General features: G+C 42.3%; 1 protein-coding gene across 4 annotated transcripts in view; it reads left to right on the top strand.

The window, feature by feature from the left end:
- The window catches only part of STK24 (serine/threonine kinase 24), a 163,986-nt gene that overhangs the window by 93,174 nt on the left and 48,611 nt on the right, over positions 1 to 22,201 (top strand). For 3 of the 4 annotated variants that reach the window (XM_019523942.1, XM_019523944.1, XM_019523945.1), the window contains exons 3-6: positions 1,453 to 1,509; positions 5,803 to 5,911; positions 6,033 to 6,190; positions 16,340 to 16,525. In XM_019523942.1, coding sequence (XP_019379487.1) covers positions 1,453 to 1,509; positions 5,803 to 5,911; positions 6,033 to 6,190; positions 16,340 to 16,525 — 510 coding nt within the window. The remainder of the gene's footprint in view (positions 1 to 1,452; positions 1,510 to 5,802; positions 5,912 to 6,032; positions 6,191 to 16,339; positions 16,526 to 22,201) is intronic. The other variant, XM_019523946.1, reaches the window with a different exon arrangement.

Here is a 22,201-nt window from a genome sequence, read left to right as displayed (position 1 = left end):
CCTTCCCTCCACCCATTCCACCACAACAGACTTACCATCTGGACACTGCTTTTCAAGCTGCACGGCTAGTATTGGAAATGGGATGGGTATTGGCCAATCTGCTTCCTTAAAAAATTGGCTATCTGTATCAGCCTCCAAAATCCCTATTGGTGTACCCCATGTGATGTATGTAGGTTTCCAATTTTACTATAGTATTTGTGGATTGATTGGTGCACAGAATTTGGTTGTAGTGGTGTTGTAGCTGTGATGGTTTGCAAATTGTCCTAAAAGTATATGTATAACCAAATAAGCCTTGCTATTTAGAGAATTGAAAGCCCCATTACTGTGTTAAAACCTTATGAATAATGGTTTTAAAACTTGTATTTTGTAGTAAATGCATAGAGGATATGTAGTGGATTTATTATTTTGGTATAGCTCATGTCGGGTTCTACTGTAGATTATTGCTTCTGTTGGTGCGTTTGATAGATGGTAAAATTGATATACAACTTGTAATTAATTTGCAAGGACTCCCTTTGTACAGGGATTGCAGAGAAATTGCCTTTTCCTAAGTTGTATATCTGTGTAATATTTTCGGAGTCTGAGCTCTCTGTACTACCTCATGTAATCTGCTGCCCCTCCCTGGTGGGGTGGGAAAGTGCTGTTCCTCCAGATATGGAAGTTTTGTCTTCCTAGAGGAGGTGGACAAGACTTTGCACAGAAATACGTACGTAAAATAGGAAACTGTTAATAAAATGGAATGAAGCTAGCGTAGGTAGTCATTTTCAAATAAATGAGGAGCAAGTATGCATCTTTTCTTCTTGAGGAAACATACTTTAATGAAAACTATATACCATCTTGCAAACTAATAACTATCAATATGGGGGTAGAGGAATGGATATCCATCTAAAAGTAAGCAGGGGACACAGAATATATATATATTAAATATTGGTGTTAGTTGATTTTTTTTTTCTGTCATTATTTCTTTTTTAGAGAGAGATTTAGCCATGTTAGCCTGAAGTCAGGCAGAAAGCAGGAGATGGTGGCACCTGAAAAATTAACTTATTAGCAAATTAGTCTTTAGGGTGCCACGTTGCCTTGCTTTTTGCCTATCTCTGTTATAGTAAAGCTATAGTTGAATGAAGCCAAGTAATCAAAGAAACATATGCTATTAATACTTTTTGAAAAGTGCAGTCCTGTCACCCCATGGCCACCTATCTGCTTACACACATGCCGCACAACACCCTACTAAGCTCATGGGGGTCATTGTAGGAGTTGCCGGGGTAGGGCACAGTCGCAGATGCTGCTTGTCTGTGGGACTCTGGGGTGCACATTGCAGGGAGAGAAGAAGAGCAGTCACTTACCTGTGACACAGGGGCTTGGCACTGCATCATCCTGGATCATATGGTATCCCAGGATCCTGTGGCATCCAAGTTGAAACTCAATATCCTAAGCATTTATTACTTATTTTTTCAGGATACAAAGTTATGGATAATAATGGAATACCTTGGTGGAGGCTCTGCTCTTGATCTAGTAAGTAAACTATGTAGGAATTTGTTAATTCAGTTGAAGGTGATTTAACAGTTGTCATCTCAGAAATACAATATTTTAAATTTACATGAAAAAGTAGCATGACCATATGCCTTGAGAAACAAACTCCCAAAATATTTTTATGCAAAAAAATTCTCAATAAGGTGGGGAAGAAAGTGTACATGCATGTATGAATTTCCAAGAAGTGATGTCAGGAATTAACATTCACATTAGAGGTGCACTGATATTGATATATCATATTGGATTGGTACCGATAACAGGAAAATTAACATTATTGTCTGTCGGCTTTTTTCTTGGCCAGTGTAGCTGATAATGTTAACTGATAAATATAATATGCCTTCTGGCAGGGCCCCTGGATGCTGTGTGCATGTGTGCAGCCGCATGCATGCATATAGCCAGGAATGCAGCCAGCAGTGTAGAGAGCAGCACCTTGAAGGTAAGTCTGCGGAGGGGAAGGGGTGAGGGTGGGGCAGATCAGGGCTCCCATGGTGAGGGAGGGGCTGGGGCTGGGGGTGCTGCCCAGTGAGGGCAATGAATGGTGGTTGGGGTGGGGAGCGGGACGGAGCTGTGGGCAGCTTGTCCAGGGTGTGTGTGTGTAGGGGGTGGCAGCTCCCCTCTGCTGCATATAACCCCCAAGGGAGGCATGGGGTGCATGTACCCCCCAGATTTGTGCACAGGGCGGATGCAGGCTGCCTGCTGTAAGCTCTGGGCTCTCAGTTCTGCTGCCTTTCACTTGGGTGCCTCGCGCTGGCCATGTGCCCCCTGCCCGCATGACAGCAGTGAGGGCAGTGAGTTGTACCTCCCACTACCAGGTGGGCAGGGGACATGCAGCCAGTGCAGGACTCCTGGGGCAAAGGCAGCAGGGCAGAGAGCCTGGAGCCCACAGCCTGCATCCACTTTTGCCCTGCTCAGCTCTGGTTTAAAAGCATCCCTGTGCTTAAAAGTGGTGGTGGCAGCACTTGAACTAAAGCTCATTTGCTGTGCTTTAGTTCAGGCACCCCTGCTGCCAGTTTTAAGCACCACAGTGCTGATCCCCTGTATAAGCTTCCTGCAGCTTTGTCCCACTCGTCACACCAGGTCCCATTCACCAACCTGGCTGGGCAGTGCCCCCAGCCCCTGTCCCATTCCCTCCCTCACTATGGTTTGCCCTCCCCACAAGCCCCTTCCCTTCCACAGGCATACCATATTTCATGGTGTATAAGTCAAGTTTTGAAACCCAATTTTTAACTCTTAAAATTCAGCCTCGGCTTAGACACCATATCACTGTCCTCTGTGAGTGGCGCCAGGTTTGGTGATTGGCTGGTGCAGTCCAGGCAGTGCCGCTCACAGGGGATGGGGGCATGCCAGCTGAGCGCCAACTTGGCCCCATCTGCTGTGAGCAGTGCTGCCAAGTGCCAAGCCTAGCTGTGCCAAGCCTAGCTGTGCCAGCCCAGCACTGCTCCCAAAGGATGGGGCTGGCCTTGGCACTTGGCAGCACCACTCGCAGCAGACAGAGCTAGGCTCGATGCTCAGCTGGCTCAGCCCCATCCCCTGTGAGTGACGCTGAGCTTCATGCTTAGCTGGCACAGCCCAGGCAGCACTGCTCGCAGGGGACAGGGCCACACCAGTGGAGCACTGAGCCCATCCCTGTTCTTTGTGAGCGGTGCTGCGGCATGTGCCCACCCCCTGGGTGCCTGGTCCACAGTGAGGGTATGCAGAGGCTGGTATAAGTTCTGGTCCATGTTTCTGATCCAGAAAGTTAGGTTGACTTTTATACATCAGATTTACAAAATTCCTAACTTTCTGGATCAGAAAAATGGGGTTGTCTTCTACACTGTGTTAACTCTGTGAAATACAGTACCTGCAGGGAAATGCTCTCCATACTGCCTTCCTGTAAATTGTTGTTGGGTCGGTAATGACTGATATGCCAAGTTAAATAACTGGCTATCAGCATTGGCTAAGGAAATCTTTATTGATGCACCGCTAATTCACATGCAAAGAGGTTAGGTAACATGGGATGTTTGAAAAGAGATATGAAAACATTTTTATTTCAAAATATTGACTAATCACCAGAGAATATTGGCGACTAAAATTTGTTACTATTTACTGAGTTTGTGGTAGTCATATAATTGTTCCTAACTACGTGATTAAAATAAAACAGATTGTCCCCCTTGTTTGTATCCTCACTGAGGTGTGAGTCGACACAGAAACATAATTTCTTCTTCTCGGTGGTGTGGGGGTTCATCTGTTAGAGACAAACTGATGGTGTTGAAAATGTCTTTCTATTTAAGGCATACATTTATTGTTAATAAAGGCAGTACAGCCTTTCGACTTGCTTTCTAATTCATAAAGAAAACAAGCCATCATCTAGCATAGATTTTAATATCTTAGTCTATAGTGAGATCTCATTACTAAAACTGAATTATACAAGGTATATTAAAGTACACTTAGCAGTACTCTTTGAAATAGCAAAGAATTAAAACTTAACTACAGTTCACAAAGTACATATTAATATTATTTTAAAAGGTTACATGTCACTCATTAGTGAAGATTAGTTTTCCCTGTAAAGGATGTTTCTCTCAAAGGTTGTCCATTTGATACTTCACGTGAGGATTAAAATTAATTTAGGAAAGAAAAACTCTTTAAAAACGACAAGATTACTTCATGTTTACTACTACATACATGCATATTTTAAAACACATAATCAAGAAATTAGAGTTAATTGGGAACTTTTTTCCCCACAAAAAATATTTTGTTTCAGCAAAGCACAGATAAAATAATTTACTAGTTTAAATTTGTTGTTTGTGGGCAAATCATGTTGGCTTTCTAGAATTGTGCCTTATTTTGAGTTTATATTTAAACTTGAAGATGCTACTGCTGTTGTGTTATGTCTGTGGACCACTGAAAGCATATAAGAAGGGCAGTATAAATATTTTTATGGTTCTCATACTTTCTTTGTTCAGTACTCTTCCCATTTATTCATCATTACTTGCCAGTTTCTCTTTGGCTAGAACTAACCCTCACCCAATGAAGCCGATCAGCTCTGGTGGGATATGACCCAGCGCAGCTGATCTACTTAATTGGTTGAAACACACATTGCCCATTGTCCTCCTGTTTTATCATGTGGGACAGTGTTTTCCTCACTTCCAGAGACGAGCTGTTGGCAATCTTTGGGGTTCTTAGATTGCTGGGGGTCCAACTGCAAGCAAGAAAAGCTGACTTTCCCTGCTTTCAGAGAAGCACCTGGGAAATCCCAGGGGCGTGTCTGGAAGTAGGAAAAGCTGGACACTCCAGTGTGGTACACAGGCCCAGTGCTGGGGCCACCAATTCACAGTGGAGTACCTTGACTTTCCCTGCTTCCAGAGATGTGCCTGGGATCTCTGGGGTATGTCTTTGGAAGCCGAGAAAGTTGGGATTCCTTGCTTGCAGAAATGTGCCCCAACCATCTCCATGACAAATGTCTGGAAACCAGGAAAGCTGGGTAGATGCTCCCTGAGTTTGAGGGACGCAATTCTGGGTAGGAATTTGAGGCATGTAGGACTGGGCCCCTCTAACCAGGGAGCGCCGCCTGCCTGGGATAGCAGAAGATTGTGGGCAACTCTGGGCTGACAGCGTTCTGCTTCTGTGAAGCAAATAGACATCTGTTGCAATAAAGCAGCACAATTTGTTACCACTTCTTTGTCATGGCTTCATTGTGGCACAACAAAAGTATGGGCATCTATTTGGTTTTGGTTTGTGCTGCCGTAAATCTGTAAAATGTGCCTTCTCCAATGTTAGCTAAATTGGAAAATGATTACTTTGTCATATCATGCATAGAACATTTAAGTAGAGCCCTACTAGAGCAAAAGCTCAGTTTCTAACATGTTCAAAGGGCAGTCTGATGTGGGGTTGGGAGAATCACGGGGACGCTACTCTATCATAACTTGGGAGCATTGTTTTTTCTCTCAAAACATAGTGATTCAGATACAAAGAAGAGGTCTTCAGGCTAAATTTTGTTCATGGTTTTGGGTTACGTTGTCATCAGCTAGTAAGCACACTTCTGTTTCCATGTAGTTATTTGCCTATTACCCCATATAAAGAGTGGTAAAAGCAGATCCAAGACACAGATAATGTATGTTAAGGAATAGGAGAGAGAAAAATAGATCACACTTCATGTGTCAAACCGTAATTGACACCAAAATCAATTAAACATATTAACTTACCGACAAGCACATATCATGGCACATTCATTTCTTCCTCTGCTTCTATGACATCTTTAAAACTTGTAAGTTACCATTATTTATATGTTTTTCCTAGTTGGAACCTGGTTCTCTTGATGAAACCCAGATTGCCACAATATTAAGAGAGATACTTAAAGGACTTGATTACTTGCATTCAGAAAAGAAAATCCATAGAGATATTAAAGGTAAGTATTGTGTTTTGTCAGTTTAAAAAAAAAAGAAAAAAGACCGTCTTGATGAAGTGCTCTAGTAGTAGAGTCAACGAAAAGCTTTGAAACATTTAACCCATATTTTTTCCTTTATTAGCTGCCAATGTATTGCTGTCTGAACAAGGAGAGGTAAAATTAGCAGATTTTGGAGTAGCAGGACAACTAACAGATACACAAATAAAGAGAAATACCTTTGTGGGAACACCATTCTGGATGGCACCTGAAGTAATAAAACAGTCTGCATATGATTCAAAGGTAAGATTGAAGTAAACTTTTCTACAGAGTTTTCTTTACAATTTCATGGAGCAACACACCACCTGCCTAGAGCTGCCTCAAAGTAGATTTCCTGATGGGTTAATTATCTTTTAAAAGCCCTGGGACAAAGTGTTTGTCCTTGCCAGGCTTGATAAATGTATAATAGAGTATCTGAACATGTAATTTTCTCCCATTTAAACTCACTAGATTGTGTGTAGCTGATAATTATTTACTGTATGAGTAGCATATATATATCAAGGTGTGGGTTACTGATAACAGTAGCAGCCTGTAATTGTATAGTTCTGTTGCCATACACCAGATGCATACACACATCACCTGTCAGGGCCTCCACTCATCATCTCTAAATCCATGTGGTCTGATGGTCAGGTTGACAGAACTGCATTGACACTTAAGTAGTTGTAAAACAGATACACTATATGTAGTTATTGTAGTAAGTCTCATAAGACATCTGTGAAATGAAAATTACTTGCTTGAACAGTAAATACAGAGAAATCTATATTTGTCAAGCTAATACTTCTCTGAAAACACAAGAATTAGCCAGCATACTTAAGACTAAATTTGGTTGTGTGATTGATTGTGTCACGCTATAGCTTATCATCATAGGCAGTATTGCCTGCCAAGAATCAAAAGTAGATGGAGTTACAATAGTGCCAATGCTTCTAAGAGGCGGTGTGTAGCAGAACACTGTGATATAGAAGGTGCTTTGTAATTGTGATTCATGAAAGGGTAGAACAAAGAAGATTGTGTTTGTGAATGTAGTCCTGTGTAAAAAAACTAGAACTTTTTGGTACAGATTTTGGATTTGGAAACTAGTCATATTCTAATATTGGTCAATTTCATTAGGCGTAAAAGTGAAGATGTTCATCTGATCAAAAATAGCTGAGAGTAGGTACAGCAATGGGATTAAGTAGTGCTCCTTGTATGGCATTACAATTTAGATCATTAGGTTTGGTTTCCTAGACGTTGCCATACTGATTGATGACATCAAAGCAGATGTAATGCTGTGCAAATGCTCAGCACTGCTTTTAGATAAACTTAGGCCTGTCGTCATTGGTAAAATGCAGGGTAAGAATCTACTGCTCTAAGCAGTTCTACCCAGAATTGTACTGCAGTCACTGCATGAATAAAAACCTGGATGTTTAATGGTATCCTACAGTAATGTCTGTGATCATCATCAGGGATCCAGGTTCTCCATTTGATACAGAAAAAAGCAGATTTTCTTGAGAAAATCACTTGTTTTTCTCCTTTTAAAGGAGAAAAATGTGGGAAACCACAGTTTTCCCTTTGCAGGGTGGCAGAGTCCCAGCCTGCAAGGCACTGCTTGGAGCTGGGGGGAGTGGGAGGAGGGCGATCACAGGCAAGGAGTGCCACGTGCATGTAGACACACACATGTGCATGTAGCAGTCAGGCAGCGTGGTAGAGAGCAGCTCCTGCAGCTTCCTGCAGGTGAGTCTGTTGATTCAGCTCTGCCCTTCTTGCCAGCTCTTGTATCCGAATGAGCTGTCAATCTCTGCTCTCTAACTTCCTATGTTCATTCCTTAAATCGTTCCTTTCGTCTGCTGTTGCCTTTTGGCTAACAGCTGTCTGCAGCTTCTGCAATCATCTGACAGTGTGGGTTTCTCAACTCTAGCCCAGTCTCTCCTATCCTTTGCCTCCTCTTGAGACTGAATGGCTACTTCTCTAGCCCCTTCAGGTACCATCCAAAGAGCCCTAGACTTCTGTGAACCCAAGGCCCTTACTGCTTACCAGGGACCCAGGTTTTCTCTGATTTAAACAAAAACAATCCCCAATTTTTAAAATTAAAAATAGTACCCCAAAATCCACGTTTTCCATGATTGAAATGAAACACCAATAATATATAGATATCTATATAGTGGTGTTTCATTTTAATCATGGAAAAATGTGGATTTTGGGTTACTTTTTAAATTTAAAAAGTAACCCAAAATCCACATTTTTCCATGATTAAAATGAAACACCACTATATAGATATCTATATAGTGGTGTTTCATTTTAATCATGGAAAAATGTGGATTTTGGGTTACTTTTTAAATTTAAAAAACGGGTTTGTTTTTTTTATATTGGATGTTGTCATTGTGCAAAAAGGTAAGTCTTTTTTTCCAAAATGAAGCTCTCTTCCTCTTAGCTAGAGGTCTGTCCTGGAAAAGGTTGCGACCCCTTAACTACAGGTAGGCAAAAATACTGGGTCTCTGCATGAGATTAAACCTGGGTCTCTGTGTGAGACCTGAATATTCTACATATTCCCAACTGTTGTGTTAAACTTGCAGGTAAATAAATCATGCTTTGCATTGCCTGCACATTCCACCAAACTGTTATGCCCCCATGGTGCTAAAGAGTCACCAAAGCATAATCAACCCAGAGCTTAATATGAAATTCATCTCACAATTCAACTTAAATTTTAACTTTATTAGCGTATTAACTGTATTAATAATTTCTGCATAGAAAGAGAGAAAAAACCACTTAGTTCAGTGGTCTCACCAATCCCAGGTATTACTCTGCTTCACAGAATAGGTGGCCAGTTCCCGAAAGTAGAGAGTGGTAGTCTGTGGGTAATGGCTGTTTTTCAGTCCAGGTGTTGTTGGACAATGACACACTCAACTTCCTTGTTGTCCTGCTTTTATGTTTTTTCTTCTGGTGGCTCTTTATTTCTGGGTACTGTTGATTGGTTTTCCTGTGATCATCATACTGTTCATGTTCTTATCCTGTCAGTATATTCCTTGGTTCTAAGAAACCCATCACATGCACACATCTTAATTTGGTCATGTCCTGGACTCCTAATTTGGTTTGTCCATCAAAACTGGAAATTCCAAAAGCTCTGCAATAGGGCACTGTCCAGTTGTTCCCCTCTTACCACCTTTCATTAACATATCCAGTCATGTCATCCCTCTGTTTTAGTTGGTTAGTGCCACGTTCAGTTAATTTGAGCTAATAACAAGGCCTACATTTCACATGCATACATTGATAATGCTGGACCATAAGCTGCCTGTGAAAGTGACCTCAAGGCTACCTGATAGTACAGACACAAGCAAAATGAAAAGTTCAAATAATGATGAGACTATACAGAAACTTAAGCAGTGGTTAAATAAGGCTGCATATAAAAGAAAAGTTCAAACAATACTATAAGTCACAACTCAAGCACATGGAACTAAAGCTAAATGTGACAAGCTAGCCTCATGAGGGGCCGCATAGCCAAGGCATGGGAGAGCCAGGAGGGTATAGGTGATGCATAGGGGAGGGGGCAACTTCTTCCCCCCCACAGTTGGTGTGCCCATGGTAGGGTATGGGGCTGTAGTCTGGCTGGACTGGCAGGGGCAGGAGCCTCCTCTGCAGCCCAGTGGGTGGAACCTGGCCCTCAATGTGTCACTTATGGCTGGGGACGCTTTTGCCCCGCAGACCCCTGCCCTGCACACTGAGGCTGGGCCTGGGGGTGGGGCAGGTGGCAGTGAGTTGGGAGTGAGGGGAACTGGCAGGGCTGGAGGGCACTGTTGCTTGGGAGTAAGGGGCACCAGCATATTAAGGCTGTTTAGCACCACAAAGCAGCAGTGTGACAGCTGCAGCTGGACCCATGTCTTGGTGAGTGAAGGGGGTAGGGAAAACTCTGATTTTTTTTTCCTTTGTTTAAAAAAAACCCAAAAAACTAAAACACCAAAATATAGGAATATAGAATTTATTTTGTTATAATGATTGAGGCACTGTTAAGCTTCCACATTGCTTTAAAATTGTAAATTTTGTAGATATAGCTATCACTTGAATATATTAGTATTTAATTTTAATTGCAGAAAAATGTGGATATTGGGGTTTAAAATCAGACTTTGGGGGGACTTAAAAGGAGAATTTTGGATTTTTAAACAGAAAAAACTAGGATCCCTGGTGATCATTCAGCTAGGAATGACATGTGAGAAATGCCATCAGTATGCAAATGCAACCAATGGATCATGCCTTGAGACCTGGCGGACATCTGAGTAAAATTTCTGCTGCACATTGCCAGGCTAACTTTGGGTGGTTATATTGCCTTGTTGGAAACTTTTTCGTACCCAGTGGATCTGGAACAACTACTGATAGCCATTTGCAGGATATTTGGCTAGTGACCAGTAACTCTTGATTTTGAATTAATGACTGACCGACCATATAATTAATTAGTGCTGTGTTAGGCTGTACCAGCCACAGCTGGTAATAGTAATAACCACACACACACAGCAATTTCTTTTCTGTGCTGGTCTGCCTTACCAGTCTGATCAGTACTTGGATCAACTTAATGGCCAGCCAAGTTGATCGTGAGTGGGAGCCAGGCTCCTGCCTGTCCATCTCATCAGATGAGCTGATGCTCCAGGATGACATGCAGAACAAGACCCAAGAGTGATATGATTAGGTTATGTAGGAATTATATGATAATAAAGCTAGGCTTACTTTTAGCTTTATAGTTTACTTTTAAGGCTAAATCCACTTAGATGTATTGCATGATTTTCAGCTTCCAAGAAAGAACCCGTCTACAAAGAGTTTTTCTTTATTATATTACTTGTACAAGAAGGCTTGAGTAGGACTTGCATTGCTCCCTCTTCAAGAAACTGGGACTCAGACTATGTAAGAAAAATCACAGATGATTACTAAACGAATCTGTCATTGGTACAGTTGTAGATTTACAAGTGGGAAGAGCCCACTGTTTTGTGACAGTTTCTGAAAATTCAGTCAGTTATCTTGGACTTCAGAAGAACTCCAGATTCTTTTGAAATTCTTTAGTAATGCTGTTCTTCAGATGAATTGGCTTTGTGGCCTAGCTACATAATGCAATCCCTATGCTTGACTCAGTATAAGACCTCGGTAATATTGACTAGCAAAACATTTATGCCAATTTCAGACATTAAATTTTTAATTTTTTTTTTTTTAAATTCTTGCCTGAGAAGTGTCCCATCTATCATGTCCAAGTTGTGAAAAGAGGAAGCTTTCAGCCATTGAGGAGAGGAGGAGCTTATTCCACTTAGCTGTGCAGGAAGCTGTGATGTTATGAGATGGGTGCATTTATCACAACATCTGTTGGATGGCTCTGCACGTGGCAGTCTTAAGACAACTGAACAGGGATCAAAGAAAAATGTAATTTTAAGTAGCAAGGTATTAGTATAAAAAATATCAAGTCTCTTGATCCACGTTGGTCAGATGTGGTGCTAAGGATATGGAACAATCGAGTAAAAGAAACCTTGTGGTTCTGTCAAACTACCAGCTCTCAAAAAGCAACTTCCCTTTACCAGGAAGTTTTCTGGCACTGTGTGTAATCTCTGTATATGGACACAGTATCCCACAGCAGCTGGTGGTGAGAGGAGTTAAGGGCAGCACATTCCTGACCCCCCACCCCGGTCAATTACTTTTCATGCTGCTGGCACCACAGCTGCCGCAGGGGTCCTGGTGGTAGCAGCAGCAACTAGTCTTGCCACCCTGCTCTGCCCTCTCATGCTGGGTCTCACCTGCTAGACCACAGAGGCAACACCTGCCCATGCCAGTTTGGCCAGACTTACAGCCCCATGCCCACTGCGGGTGCACAAATCTGAGGCAGCATGTGCCCTCCTGTGCCCCCCGACATGTTGCCTATGGTTTGAACTGCCCCCCCTGCCCCACAGGCCACCCCCCTCACCCCGCATACTGAGGGGCTGTGGCCTAGGGGGCAGCAGGTCAGGAGTGAGAGGCACCACCAAGGCTCTGGGGTTCGGGGGCTGTGCATTGGGAGTGAGGGGCACCAGCATATCAAGGCTACTCAGCACCCTAAAGTAGCAGGGTGACAGCTGCAGCTGGACACATCCTGGTGAGAGGAGGAGGCATGGGGAGTTCTGATAGTCCACAATAAACAAAAACACAAAATCAAATGCTAAAATATATAGGTAATAAGGATTTATTTTATTATAATGATTGAGGCAGTATTACGCTTCCACATTGCTTTAAAACTATAAATATATCAATAAAACATTGTGTTCAAGTCATACTTGTATATGTAATGGTGTTTCATTTAAATCATGGAAAAACACAGATTTTGGATTCTTTATCACAGAATTTTGGATTTTTAAACAGCCAATTGTGATCCCTGCTTATTATTATCTTTAGCTGATGTTCATGTAACATCAGTTGGAGACAACCTGTCTTTCATGGTGGGGGGCAGAGCAGGGGAGCAGAGAAGCAGCTCCCTGTTGCCCCTTGGCTGGAGAGTTTGCCTTTGGGGTAATTTTGTTGCTGTCTAGCCAGGGGGAGGCTGTAACATTTTGTATGTCCCACTTGCTACATTTTTGTACAATGCATATTTCCCAGAAATTTGCAGAGCTAGAATTAAATGCTTGTCCCTTACCTCAGTCACTTGCCTTTGTCACCTTGAAAATAATTGAAAACACCAGCGGTTCCTAGCCTTTTTAGACTTGGGGTATCCCTCCATAACTTCTAAGTTTTAATTTTTGAAATGAAGGGTTTGCTAAATGTATTCATTTTTGAGTATGGAAAAATAGAGCAATTTTGGAAAGAACCGAGTAAGATCAAAAGTGTTTTTGACTATATGGATTTCTGTCTGAAATCTCTGGCTTTATCTTGCAAATCTTGTACAACTGTTTGTACACCTAATAGTGCTAGTATGGCATGTCACACTAAAGCATCCTTCAAAGGATCTCATGCTACCCCAGGATACTTCAGCGCTCTGTTTCAAGTGTCACAGGAGTATATGCAAGACTAGATGGTAATGGTCTTCACTCTAAAAAGTGGCAAAAAAGGCTTAACTGTGCTTAAACTATTGGTACATATTCAAGTAATAGTATTGACTTCAGCAACTGCAATTTATCATATTTTCTCACATATATAACTTACCCCTAAATATATGTGCACTGTTTGGAAAGGCATTTTTCCAGAGTTTTGGCTACTCTGTGCCGGTTACCTCAAAGGCAGAGACAAAGCCTAATCTTCAGGCTTTTTCCCTTTACTTCTCACCTAAAGCTGAAACCCTTTTTGCTGCTGAAAACTGATCTCTATGGTTGGACTTATGATTTTGAATGGGACTAAAGAGTCTTCAAACTAGGGATGTAAATACCGTTCCCTTCCTCTTCCCCTCTTCCTCCTTCCCTTCCTTCCTGCTGCCTTCCTATTCTTACTGGGGCACTGAGCGACTTCCCTTTCCTTCTTTCCTTGCCAGACAGTGCCCATTCCTGTGCTAAAGAATAACTTGTAAGCATAACCAGTTATTACTGGTTATATTGGTTAAATGATTTTTTTGGTTAATCTTTCATGAACTGAGTCCAAACCTGTGAAATAGAAGGAAAAATACTGGAGCAGCTAGCAGACAACAAAATTGCCCTAAGAACAGTTAACTTGGTTAGTGGAACACTAAGACGATTAAAAAGGAGAGATGATTAACATCCCTCTGTTTAGTGAAGAACAATAAGCCATTAAGTCGAGTAACTCCCTCAGCCACCTGGATAGTAGTGCCACAGCTGCGGCACTGTGGAGCAAGAATCAAAGCAGGGTGCTTTTATCCTGGGCAGAAAATCAGCTTCCCCACTTACTATATGCATCCCAGTTTTGCAGGTATGATTTTAGGGGAAAAGGTTTGTATTATTTGTGAGAAAATACATCACTTTTTAAAACTTGTTTGTACCACCATTCACTGTGTTGGTTCTTGGATGTGGAAGTGTCGTCAGCATCCCAGACATACAAAAAAACTAGAACTCTTGGTTCCAAAATGATACCTTTTATTAGACCAACTAGAAAATGGCAAGAAAATTGTCCTTTTCTGCAAGCTTTCGGGATCAAAGTCCCTTCGTCAGGCTCTGGGAAAAGTGTAGATGGTACAAGATGGTAAAAAGTCCCCGTAGGTAGGAAATAAACTTCATTTTTGCATTCAGCATCCCATGCCGCCTTGTCCCTGTGTAGAATTCTTAACGGTAGTATTTAGGTATGAAGGCAGTATTCTGTTTTCACTGAAGCTTGTGTCTGGGAGGCCCCATGGTATTGTAGTTGTTATTGATGATCATAATCTATTCTTCATACAATGATAAGGTTGAATTTGTAGATCTGGGGATAAGAAAAACATTAAAAACCTGTAGACTAAGCACATTTTAATATGTAAATTGTTGTGAGGCAGTAATCCTGCAGTTTAACTGTTAGTCATTTTTCCCATCATGGCAATTTTTCCAAGTCCTTTTTTGAAAGTTAGGTAAGCTGTGTTTTAAGTAGTATTGTATACATATAGAATATTGTACACTAGTTTTTTGAGAGTTTCACTTAGGATTAGTTTCTGAATAATACTTTAAATTGTTGTCTTGACCTGTGTGTTCAATCCTGACTGGAACCATTTTGAGTGAAGCCAGGCTGTCTGCAAGTAGTCTTGCAGTCCCCTAACTTGAGAAGCTGGAGAATCGTGTCTGCTGTCAGGGATCCTTGACTCTGCACTCACTTCCGCTTCTCTGTAGTCTGGGTCTGGCTTCTCTTAATCTTCAGGGAATGGTGCAAGTTGAATCTAATTATTTCCGAAACAGTGGTAGTAAATACATTGGTGTTAATATTAGAAGTGGACTCTTTCATGTGGTTGCGTTATCAGTTTTGTGCTTGTGATTATGGATCTATCATGTCACAACTTGTGTTTATATTATGGGGTTTGCATTGAATAGCATCTTGCCTGGATAACTATATAAAGATTTTTGTTTTGCTGTGACTCTTAACTTGAGACAATATCATAAAAAATTTCCATGGGAATATAATTGCCACAAAATGCCACATTACAAGCTTAACTCTTATTAACCATAACATAAAATGAAATTCAGCTCTGTAGTACTTAGGCGCAACCATCACATCTTTGCTCTTTTAAAGGATGGTGTTCCAAAATCAATCAATTTGGTCCATGTGATATATTCTCTAACTTGAATCAATTCTGGTGTCACATATAGGAAACATCAGTTGTAATGCAGTAGTTTTAAGTAAAAGACTATTCAGTGACTTCAGTGATTTCAGTATGTTGTGCTTTTATGTATTACATGAAGAGTAGGAACACAGTTCCAATGAAGAGGTTGACTCTACCATATTTTCATTAAAAAACCCCAGAAAACATAAAATTAGACATAATTTTGTGTTTTGTTCAAACTACCGTATTTACCCTCATCAAAGACTAGTTTGAATTTAAGACAACCCCCAAATCATTAGATTCTAGATATGGAAAATGCATAATTTGTTAAAATTTAGAATATAATTTTTGGAGGGTTGTGTTTTTAAATGCATTGGCCCCCCCATGGCAGTGAGGCAAGCAGTTGAGGGCAGAGGGGCAGCAAGCTGCAGAGGAGTCAAGTGGCCTCATCTCTGCCCCTTGCTTACTGTCCCCATGTCACTTGCCCCACCTGCTGCTTGTCCCCCTTCAGTGCCCATATTCCCTAGCACCTGCCACAACCCCTGTCCTGCCCAGCCCCCCTTGCACCTTATGCCTTGCCACTTGTCCCCTCTCCACCACTTGCCTGCCCTTGTCCTCCTGCTTGGCTCCCCCTCTGCCTCCCCCCCTCCCCCCCAGGTGCCACTGCTTGCCTTCCTATTGTAGCTCCGGTTCTGATTGGGGCCCTGCTCCACCCTGGGACACAGAACATAGAGCACATGCTGTCTCTAGCCACTGCCCAGCCATGCAGCAACAGTTGTGGCAGCCCCAGACCCACAGGTGTCCAGAGCTGCTGTTACTGCATGACCAGATTGAGGCCAGAGGCATCATATGTTTCAGGCCCTGGCCTGGAACAGGGCTCCAGCTCCAACTGCAGCTGGGATGAGAAGATAAGTAGTGGTGGAGAGGCAGTAGCAGGGGGCTGGCTGCAGGTAGCAGAGGTATGGGAGAAGCAGAGGCTGGGGAGGTAGATGCTGTGGGCGGGTTAGCAATTGCTACTCCAACTCTGGACTGGTCTTCGGTTTGAATAAATACAGTACTCTGATCTGTGCTAGAAAACACAAAATGTACCTTGGAAGCAGGTACAGTATAACCTACAGATTTATTTGTGTGTATGTGATTTTATTTTTGTCAGTCTGCTATAAAAAGGTTTGAAAGCAGTATTTGACTAGATAAATTTCTTTCTCTTCCCCCAACTCCACCTCATATATCTGTAAAGATTATTTATGTTACAGGCGGATATCTGGTCATTAGGTATAACAGCCATAGAACTTGCAAAAGGAGAACCACCTCATTCAGAGTTGCATCCAATGAAGGTTTTATTCCTCATTCCAAAGAACAATCCACCAACGTTGGAAGGAAACTTCAGCAAATCCCTCAAAGAATTTGTTGAGGCCTGCCTGAATAAGGAGCCAAGCTTTGTGAGTTTTAGAAATGTATTTTGGTTTTCATACAAACTTCAACATGGTAAAGCACTTTAAGCATTTTGAATGAAATCTTCAGAAGAAACTTTACACTCAGATTTAGAGTAGAAATCTTTATTCATAGCCAGAAAAAAAAGTGAATGAAAAAAAGAGATGAATTTTAAAGCAGCATTACTTTCTAAAGTGATGATGTAATGCTAACTAAAGCAGCAAAAGTTTTGCTGCTAAAACATATGTACTGTAGAGCTTAGATGAGAATATAATCAGTCATTTAGAGATTTTTTTCCCTTTTTCACTTTTCTGCAGTATGTCTATGTATACCAAAGAGAACTTTCATCCTGAGAGAAACTTTCAGGTTGATTAGATTAAAAGCCTAAATCTAAATACAGCACCTTTTAAAATGTTTATGATTTTTTTTAGGCACTAAATCTGTTTTTTGCAAGTGAATTGAAAAGGTTATCTGTAAACTGCTGAATTCTTCTTTGCTTATCTTTTAGTCGTCGTTGATGGGAGCTCTGATCACCCATGGGAGCTCTGATCACCCATGTGTTCGGTGTTTTTCTTTTTCCATTATCATGAAAACATTTGCCTAAGCTATTGCAAATGATGAGTGGATTTTCAGTTGTTTGTGTTAACTTGGCTTTTAAGTAATTTCAGTTTACTTAGTTAATGATTAGGAATCTTAACTGGCTCTTGCTGAGAAGGGGCCTATTTCATAGAAAACTGTTTTATTTGTTATGACTCACTTCGTTCGCTTTTTTCTGAATGCCAAACGGTAATGTTGAATTTGTGTCAAAGTTATTTTATTGGTAACAGATTGAGATCTGAAACAGTGGAAAGACTGTGTGGAAAAACTGTTTATATTTGCTGTTAAGATCATAGGTGCCCAGCCCTGCATGGTTTCTTGTGCTGTTTTAGGATGTGAGAGCCTAACTGTAAGTTCAGGTAAAACAAGAAGCCTGGCATTGATTTGGTACCTATACCCATGATGGAGTCGAGCAGCAGTTAGTAGGCCATAGAGGCATTTGTATCTTTTGCAGAGGTGTGGCTGGTCCTGATTCTTTGCCACCTCTCAATGAGGAAATATATTCCTCACCATTTCCACCTTCTTACTGACATCAACCCAGTTCCATTCCATCTACTGTTCAGGCATCCTCTACCATCAGGATTAGCGAGCCAGTGAACGTAGTGTAGAGGCCCCATTCAGAGTTCTGTCCCACCTAGTTTTGGAATGGTAGTGGGAGCTCCAGTCTCAGCCAGATGCATCACGTGGGCCCTCTTAACCTTACCGCAGACACTTTCCTTGTGTAATCTTACTTCTGCACAATCAGTAAAAGAAGATAAAGCTCCCTGACAACCTCCCTAGCTAGACCCCCTCCGCTGGCTGTAGGCTGACAAGACCAGAACAGAAAATATGAGGGTTGTTGTTGTTCCTTTACAGTCGTCTTCCGAGGAATGTTCTTTACTGCAGGAGATAATAATAACACCTGCACTAAACCTGATGGTAGAGGATATTTTGAGCCTTTCAGGTTTTCCTGTCTCAAGCTACAGAGATACTGGTCAGAATTCCCAGAACTAGTCACAGGACTATGGCAAAACACAAATACCCTTCCTCCCACCTCAAAGCACATAGACAAAGGTATTGGGTGCTGCCAAAAGGTTTTGAGTATCTTGATGCCTACCTAAGTCAAGGTCTTTAAATGCAAGAGGAGTTTGAGCCCAGTATGAGCATGCATAAGGACAAAGAAATTGGATCTATTTTGATGAAAGGCATGATTATCAGCCTTGTCACAGCTTCAGGTGATGAATTGTTAAGTACAATTTTAACTGATCTAGGGCAAAGCTATCCCCATCCTTTAAAAAAAATTCTGCTGGATTCCAGGGATGAAATAAGAAGTACCAGGAAAAGGCGGATGGTCATGAATGTTGATGCTAGTTGTTGTAAGGTTGATGGCTGTAACAGGTGTCTCTCTCAACGCAACGGACTGCTCACATGTTTGGGTAGTGTGCCCACCTATCTTGCCTGTCATGTCTTTGATGTAGTGAATAAGTTATTTCTAGGCAAGAGGCTACCCCTTTAATATCCCAATGTCTAGGGTTTATACATGACTCCTACTTCCCCTTTTTGTGTCCCAAGCCTCACAGATGTTACTACCATCTATCACTTCTGTGCCTCTCTGATGCTGGACTCTACACCCCTGTATCCTCGCCTTGCTGGCACTAGATTCTCTGCACCCTCGTATCTGTGCTTCTCTGGCTCTAGGGCTTTGTGCACCTTTGTTTCCGAGTCCCTCTGATGCTAGGGCTTTCTGCACCCTCGTATCTGAGCCTCTCTGGCTGTAAGGCTGCACCCTTGGATCCGTGCCTTTCTAGCACTAGGGCTGTCCGCAACTCCATAGTATCTCTCTCTCTCTGTCTGTCCCTAACTCTACCCAAAATCTGGGACTTTTTCTCCGGGCACTAATGAGACCTCCGAACCTCCCCGTATAGCCAAATCCCAGTCATCTGGTGTAAACAGAAACACAAACAAAAGCCTCTAGGCTATAATGTAAGTATTATCAATAGCAACAGTGCTATGCCCCCATTAGGGGTCAAATGTACACCCTTAATACAGCATGCCACATAGCTTAAATACCTGGGAGGTTCCTGAAGTCTCTCAGCACTTGAGTAGCAAAGCAGGCAGCACTGGTTCTTAGGCAGCTTTCACATGCAGGGGGTCTTTCTCTGGTGGTTGCCAGAGAGAGAGAGTGCCTTGCTGTCTTCAGCCCTAAGCATATATGTCCCAAAACCCTGCCTCCTGGTCATGTGACTCCTGCGGGTGTTACCCAATTACCTTCTTAAGCTGTTACTATGGCAACCCGCAGCTGGGGAGCTCTGCTGGCTGGGCTGCTTCAGCCTTAAAGGAGCAGGTGCATTTTAGTGCCCTGCTACAATGGCCAAGGCTGTTATTCTGTGATGGACATACCGTGTAAACTACAGAGCATGGTAGAGTACTTATTCACTTAAAAAGACGGAATTCTTTGATTGGCAGACAAATGAAGAAGCTACCTGTTCTGAAGAACTTAAGAGCTACACCAAACATTTCTAGGGAGTTAAATATTGACTCCAGACACTGAAGTCTTAAAAGTATCAACCTCAAAATGGATGAGGATGTATTGGCTATAAAAGAAGCCCAGGCATTCTAGGAGATACCTGTCTCATGGCCTTTCAGAGGCAGTCAACTTGACAAAAGTTTTGAGAGTTACAACAGAGCCAGTTGGGAGCTTAAAGGGAGATCTACACCTACCTTTTGGGATCTGCTTTGTCATGTTCCATTTGGCTTTTGGCAGCTTCCATAGTTGAAAAATGGGGGACTGGATCTCATTGCCCAGAGCTGGTCTGAACAGTTCTGTTAATTACTGCCTCTTCTCCTGTCTCTTTTGAGAAAAGCCTTTTTATCTGTGAAAGTAGCTTGGTTTCTTCTGGGAGCTGAAGAGCAGGTGGTGTGGAAATACCTGAGAATATTGACATTTCCTTGGCCCATATTTAAAAAAAAGTCTCTAATCTACCTGAGGCTGGGGGAGACCAGAAAATAAATCCATGAGCTTAAATTCAAGTTGGCAACACTTGTTTCTAGTGTTCTTTTTCTCCAGGCTCAACGTTGGTTCATCATGATGCCTGGCTTACATAATGAATACTTCTGTATAGCTATTCATTCTACTCACAGAAGTTTCTAAGTTTTGTCAGTAAGCCCACCCACTCCCAGGATAAAATACTGCTGTTTGGATTCTCCACAGCAATTAGTTGCTTTGTAAAAATGCCTACAGGTAGACTGATCGTGCTTTCCTAGCACTTAAGAATTCTGTTTTGAACTGGACTTTTGTTATCAGTCTAATTCTACTGGTAGTGTAGTCATGAGGCTTTAGTAACATCTCTGATGCCTGATCAGATTCTCATTTTGAAGTATCGTTGATTCTCTTTTGCAGCTGTCTGCAGATACAAAGAAGGGTGCTGATCAAATTTTTGCACATTGTTTTCCAAACTTTTGATAGCTGGGGCATGCTTTTTTTTTCCAGATTAAAGTTGTTGGCACATTTCACTCACTGATCTATGGGTCCAAGCCTGGCATACAGGGCCAGCATAGCTGAGGCCCAATTCCACCTATTTTTCATAGCACACTTCTGCTGTTGCCTCATACAGTGGCATCAGATTGCATCCAGGGCATGCTCTTGTGTTTGCATGTGTATTGCATCAGCATTCTGTGTTCAGTGCTTCACCATGCCTCTGATGTTTAACATCTGCACTAAACAGTATACCATACCTACCCAGAACCTGGCTGTCTCTCTGATTCTGAGACAGGTTTCCTTATTCCCAGAATGACTGCTTCTGTGTGAAGGAATTGAGCTGTAATGCTGACCTCTCTCACCCACAAGTTGTCCTGACTGACCTGATGGTGTGGACAGACATAACACTTGAATATTTCCAAGTGTGTAACTGATGGGGAATCGGCTCATAATTGTCCCTGGACACATACACTGCTAAGGGCTCTAAGTATAATCCTCACTTCTTAGGGCTTGGATTGCTGCCAGAAAGCTGCCAAGAGGTGGTAGAGTACCCAGACAGTTATGTGTTTTGGGTTTCAGTGCCCAGAATTTCTCTGGGTTTCCTCTAGAGGGGTTGTCAGGTGTTGGGGGCCTATGTGGATCCCAGGGGTCTGCCCCCCCCCACCAAGAACTTCCCAGCTTTTCTGACTGCTGACCTGGAAAGTTACCGTGTCAGTTTAGCCTCTCTGCTACTGATCTTGGGTAGTAGTGTCTCAGGCTCAATTGAGAGGGGTATAGCAAAGGGTTAGAGAGGTTGCCAGGTGTTTCCAGCTTCTGGGTTGCCCACTGCTGCTCTCCACCCAACTCACGGTTCATGTCGTAGTTTTTCTGAATGCCTCACCTGCATAGCCCGTGCCTGTACTCGCTTGCATGCTACCTAACTGCATGTGGTGGTAACAAGACAGAGGGTAACTAGCTGTGTGCGTGGAGGCTTGGGCGTCCCTGCTTCTTCATACCAGGAGCTAGTTGCTTTGGGACCTCCCACATTCTCTGCCTCGTGTTGCAGTTTTAAAAGGACTTTCCCTGGAAAGCTGCATAGAGACGTGCATGTGGGGTGAAACTTACAGGGCAGGACTGGCTTCAAGAGTGCAGGACAGAGGGTGAGGAACAGTTAATGGGTTAATTCACTTCATATTGAATATGGAGTTGATAGCCATTCTGTTCTATTAAGTGTGCATTGGGCAGTGGCTCTGTTTTTCTGTGTAAAGTGTATTGAAAATATAAGCATTACTTTTGCCCACATGCTTAAAGCTCAAGCTCATATTTTTAGGGAGACAATCAACATGAGCTTACTGGTAGTGAGGCAGAAGTCAGGGTAGATTCACACCTTATAGACTAAGGGCTTTGTTACGTGGTAATTTTGGGTGACGCGGAGCTCTTCACACAAGCCAGGGGCAGGGGGTCAGACACGATGATCCATTGTGGTCCCTTCCGAATCTACAATCTTTGAATCTATGAATTAACACCTGAAACTAGTCTTAAATGTTTGTTATGCTGCTCAAAGTTGTGTCCCACCAGGGCAGAATTATCTCTTATCCATGTTACTTGCTTATAGATTCATAGATGTAGGGTTAGAAGGGACCTTGTAGAT

The sequence above is a fragment of the Gavialis gangeticus genome, unplaced genomic scaffold (assembly GCF_001723915.1).
Source record: "Gavialis gangeticus isolate Ggan-Ray unplaced genomic scaffold, GavGan_comp1, whole genome shotgun sequence".
Taxonomy (NCBI): domain Eukaryota; kingdom Metazoa; phylum Chordata; order Crocodylia; family Gavialidae; genus Gavialis; species Gavialis gangeticus.
Note: the sequence above shows the minus strand (reverse complement) of the source record. Positions and strands in the feature narration are given on the sequence as shown.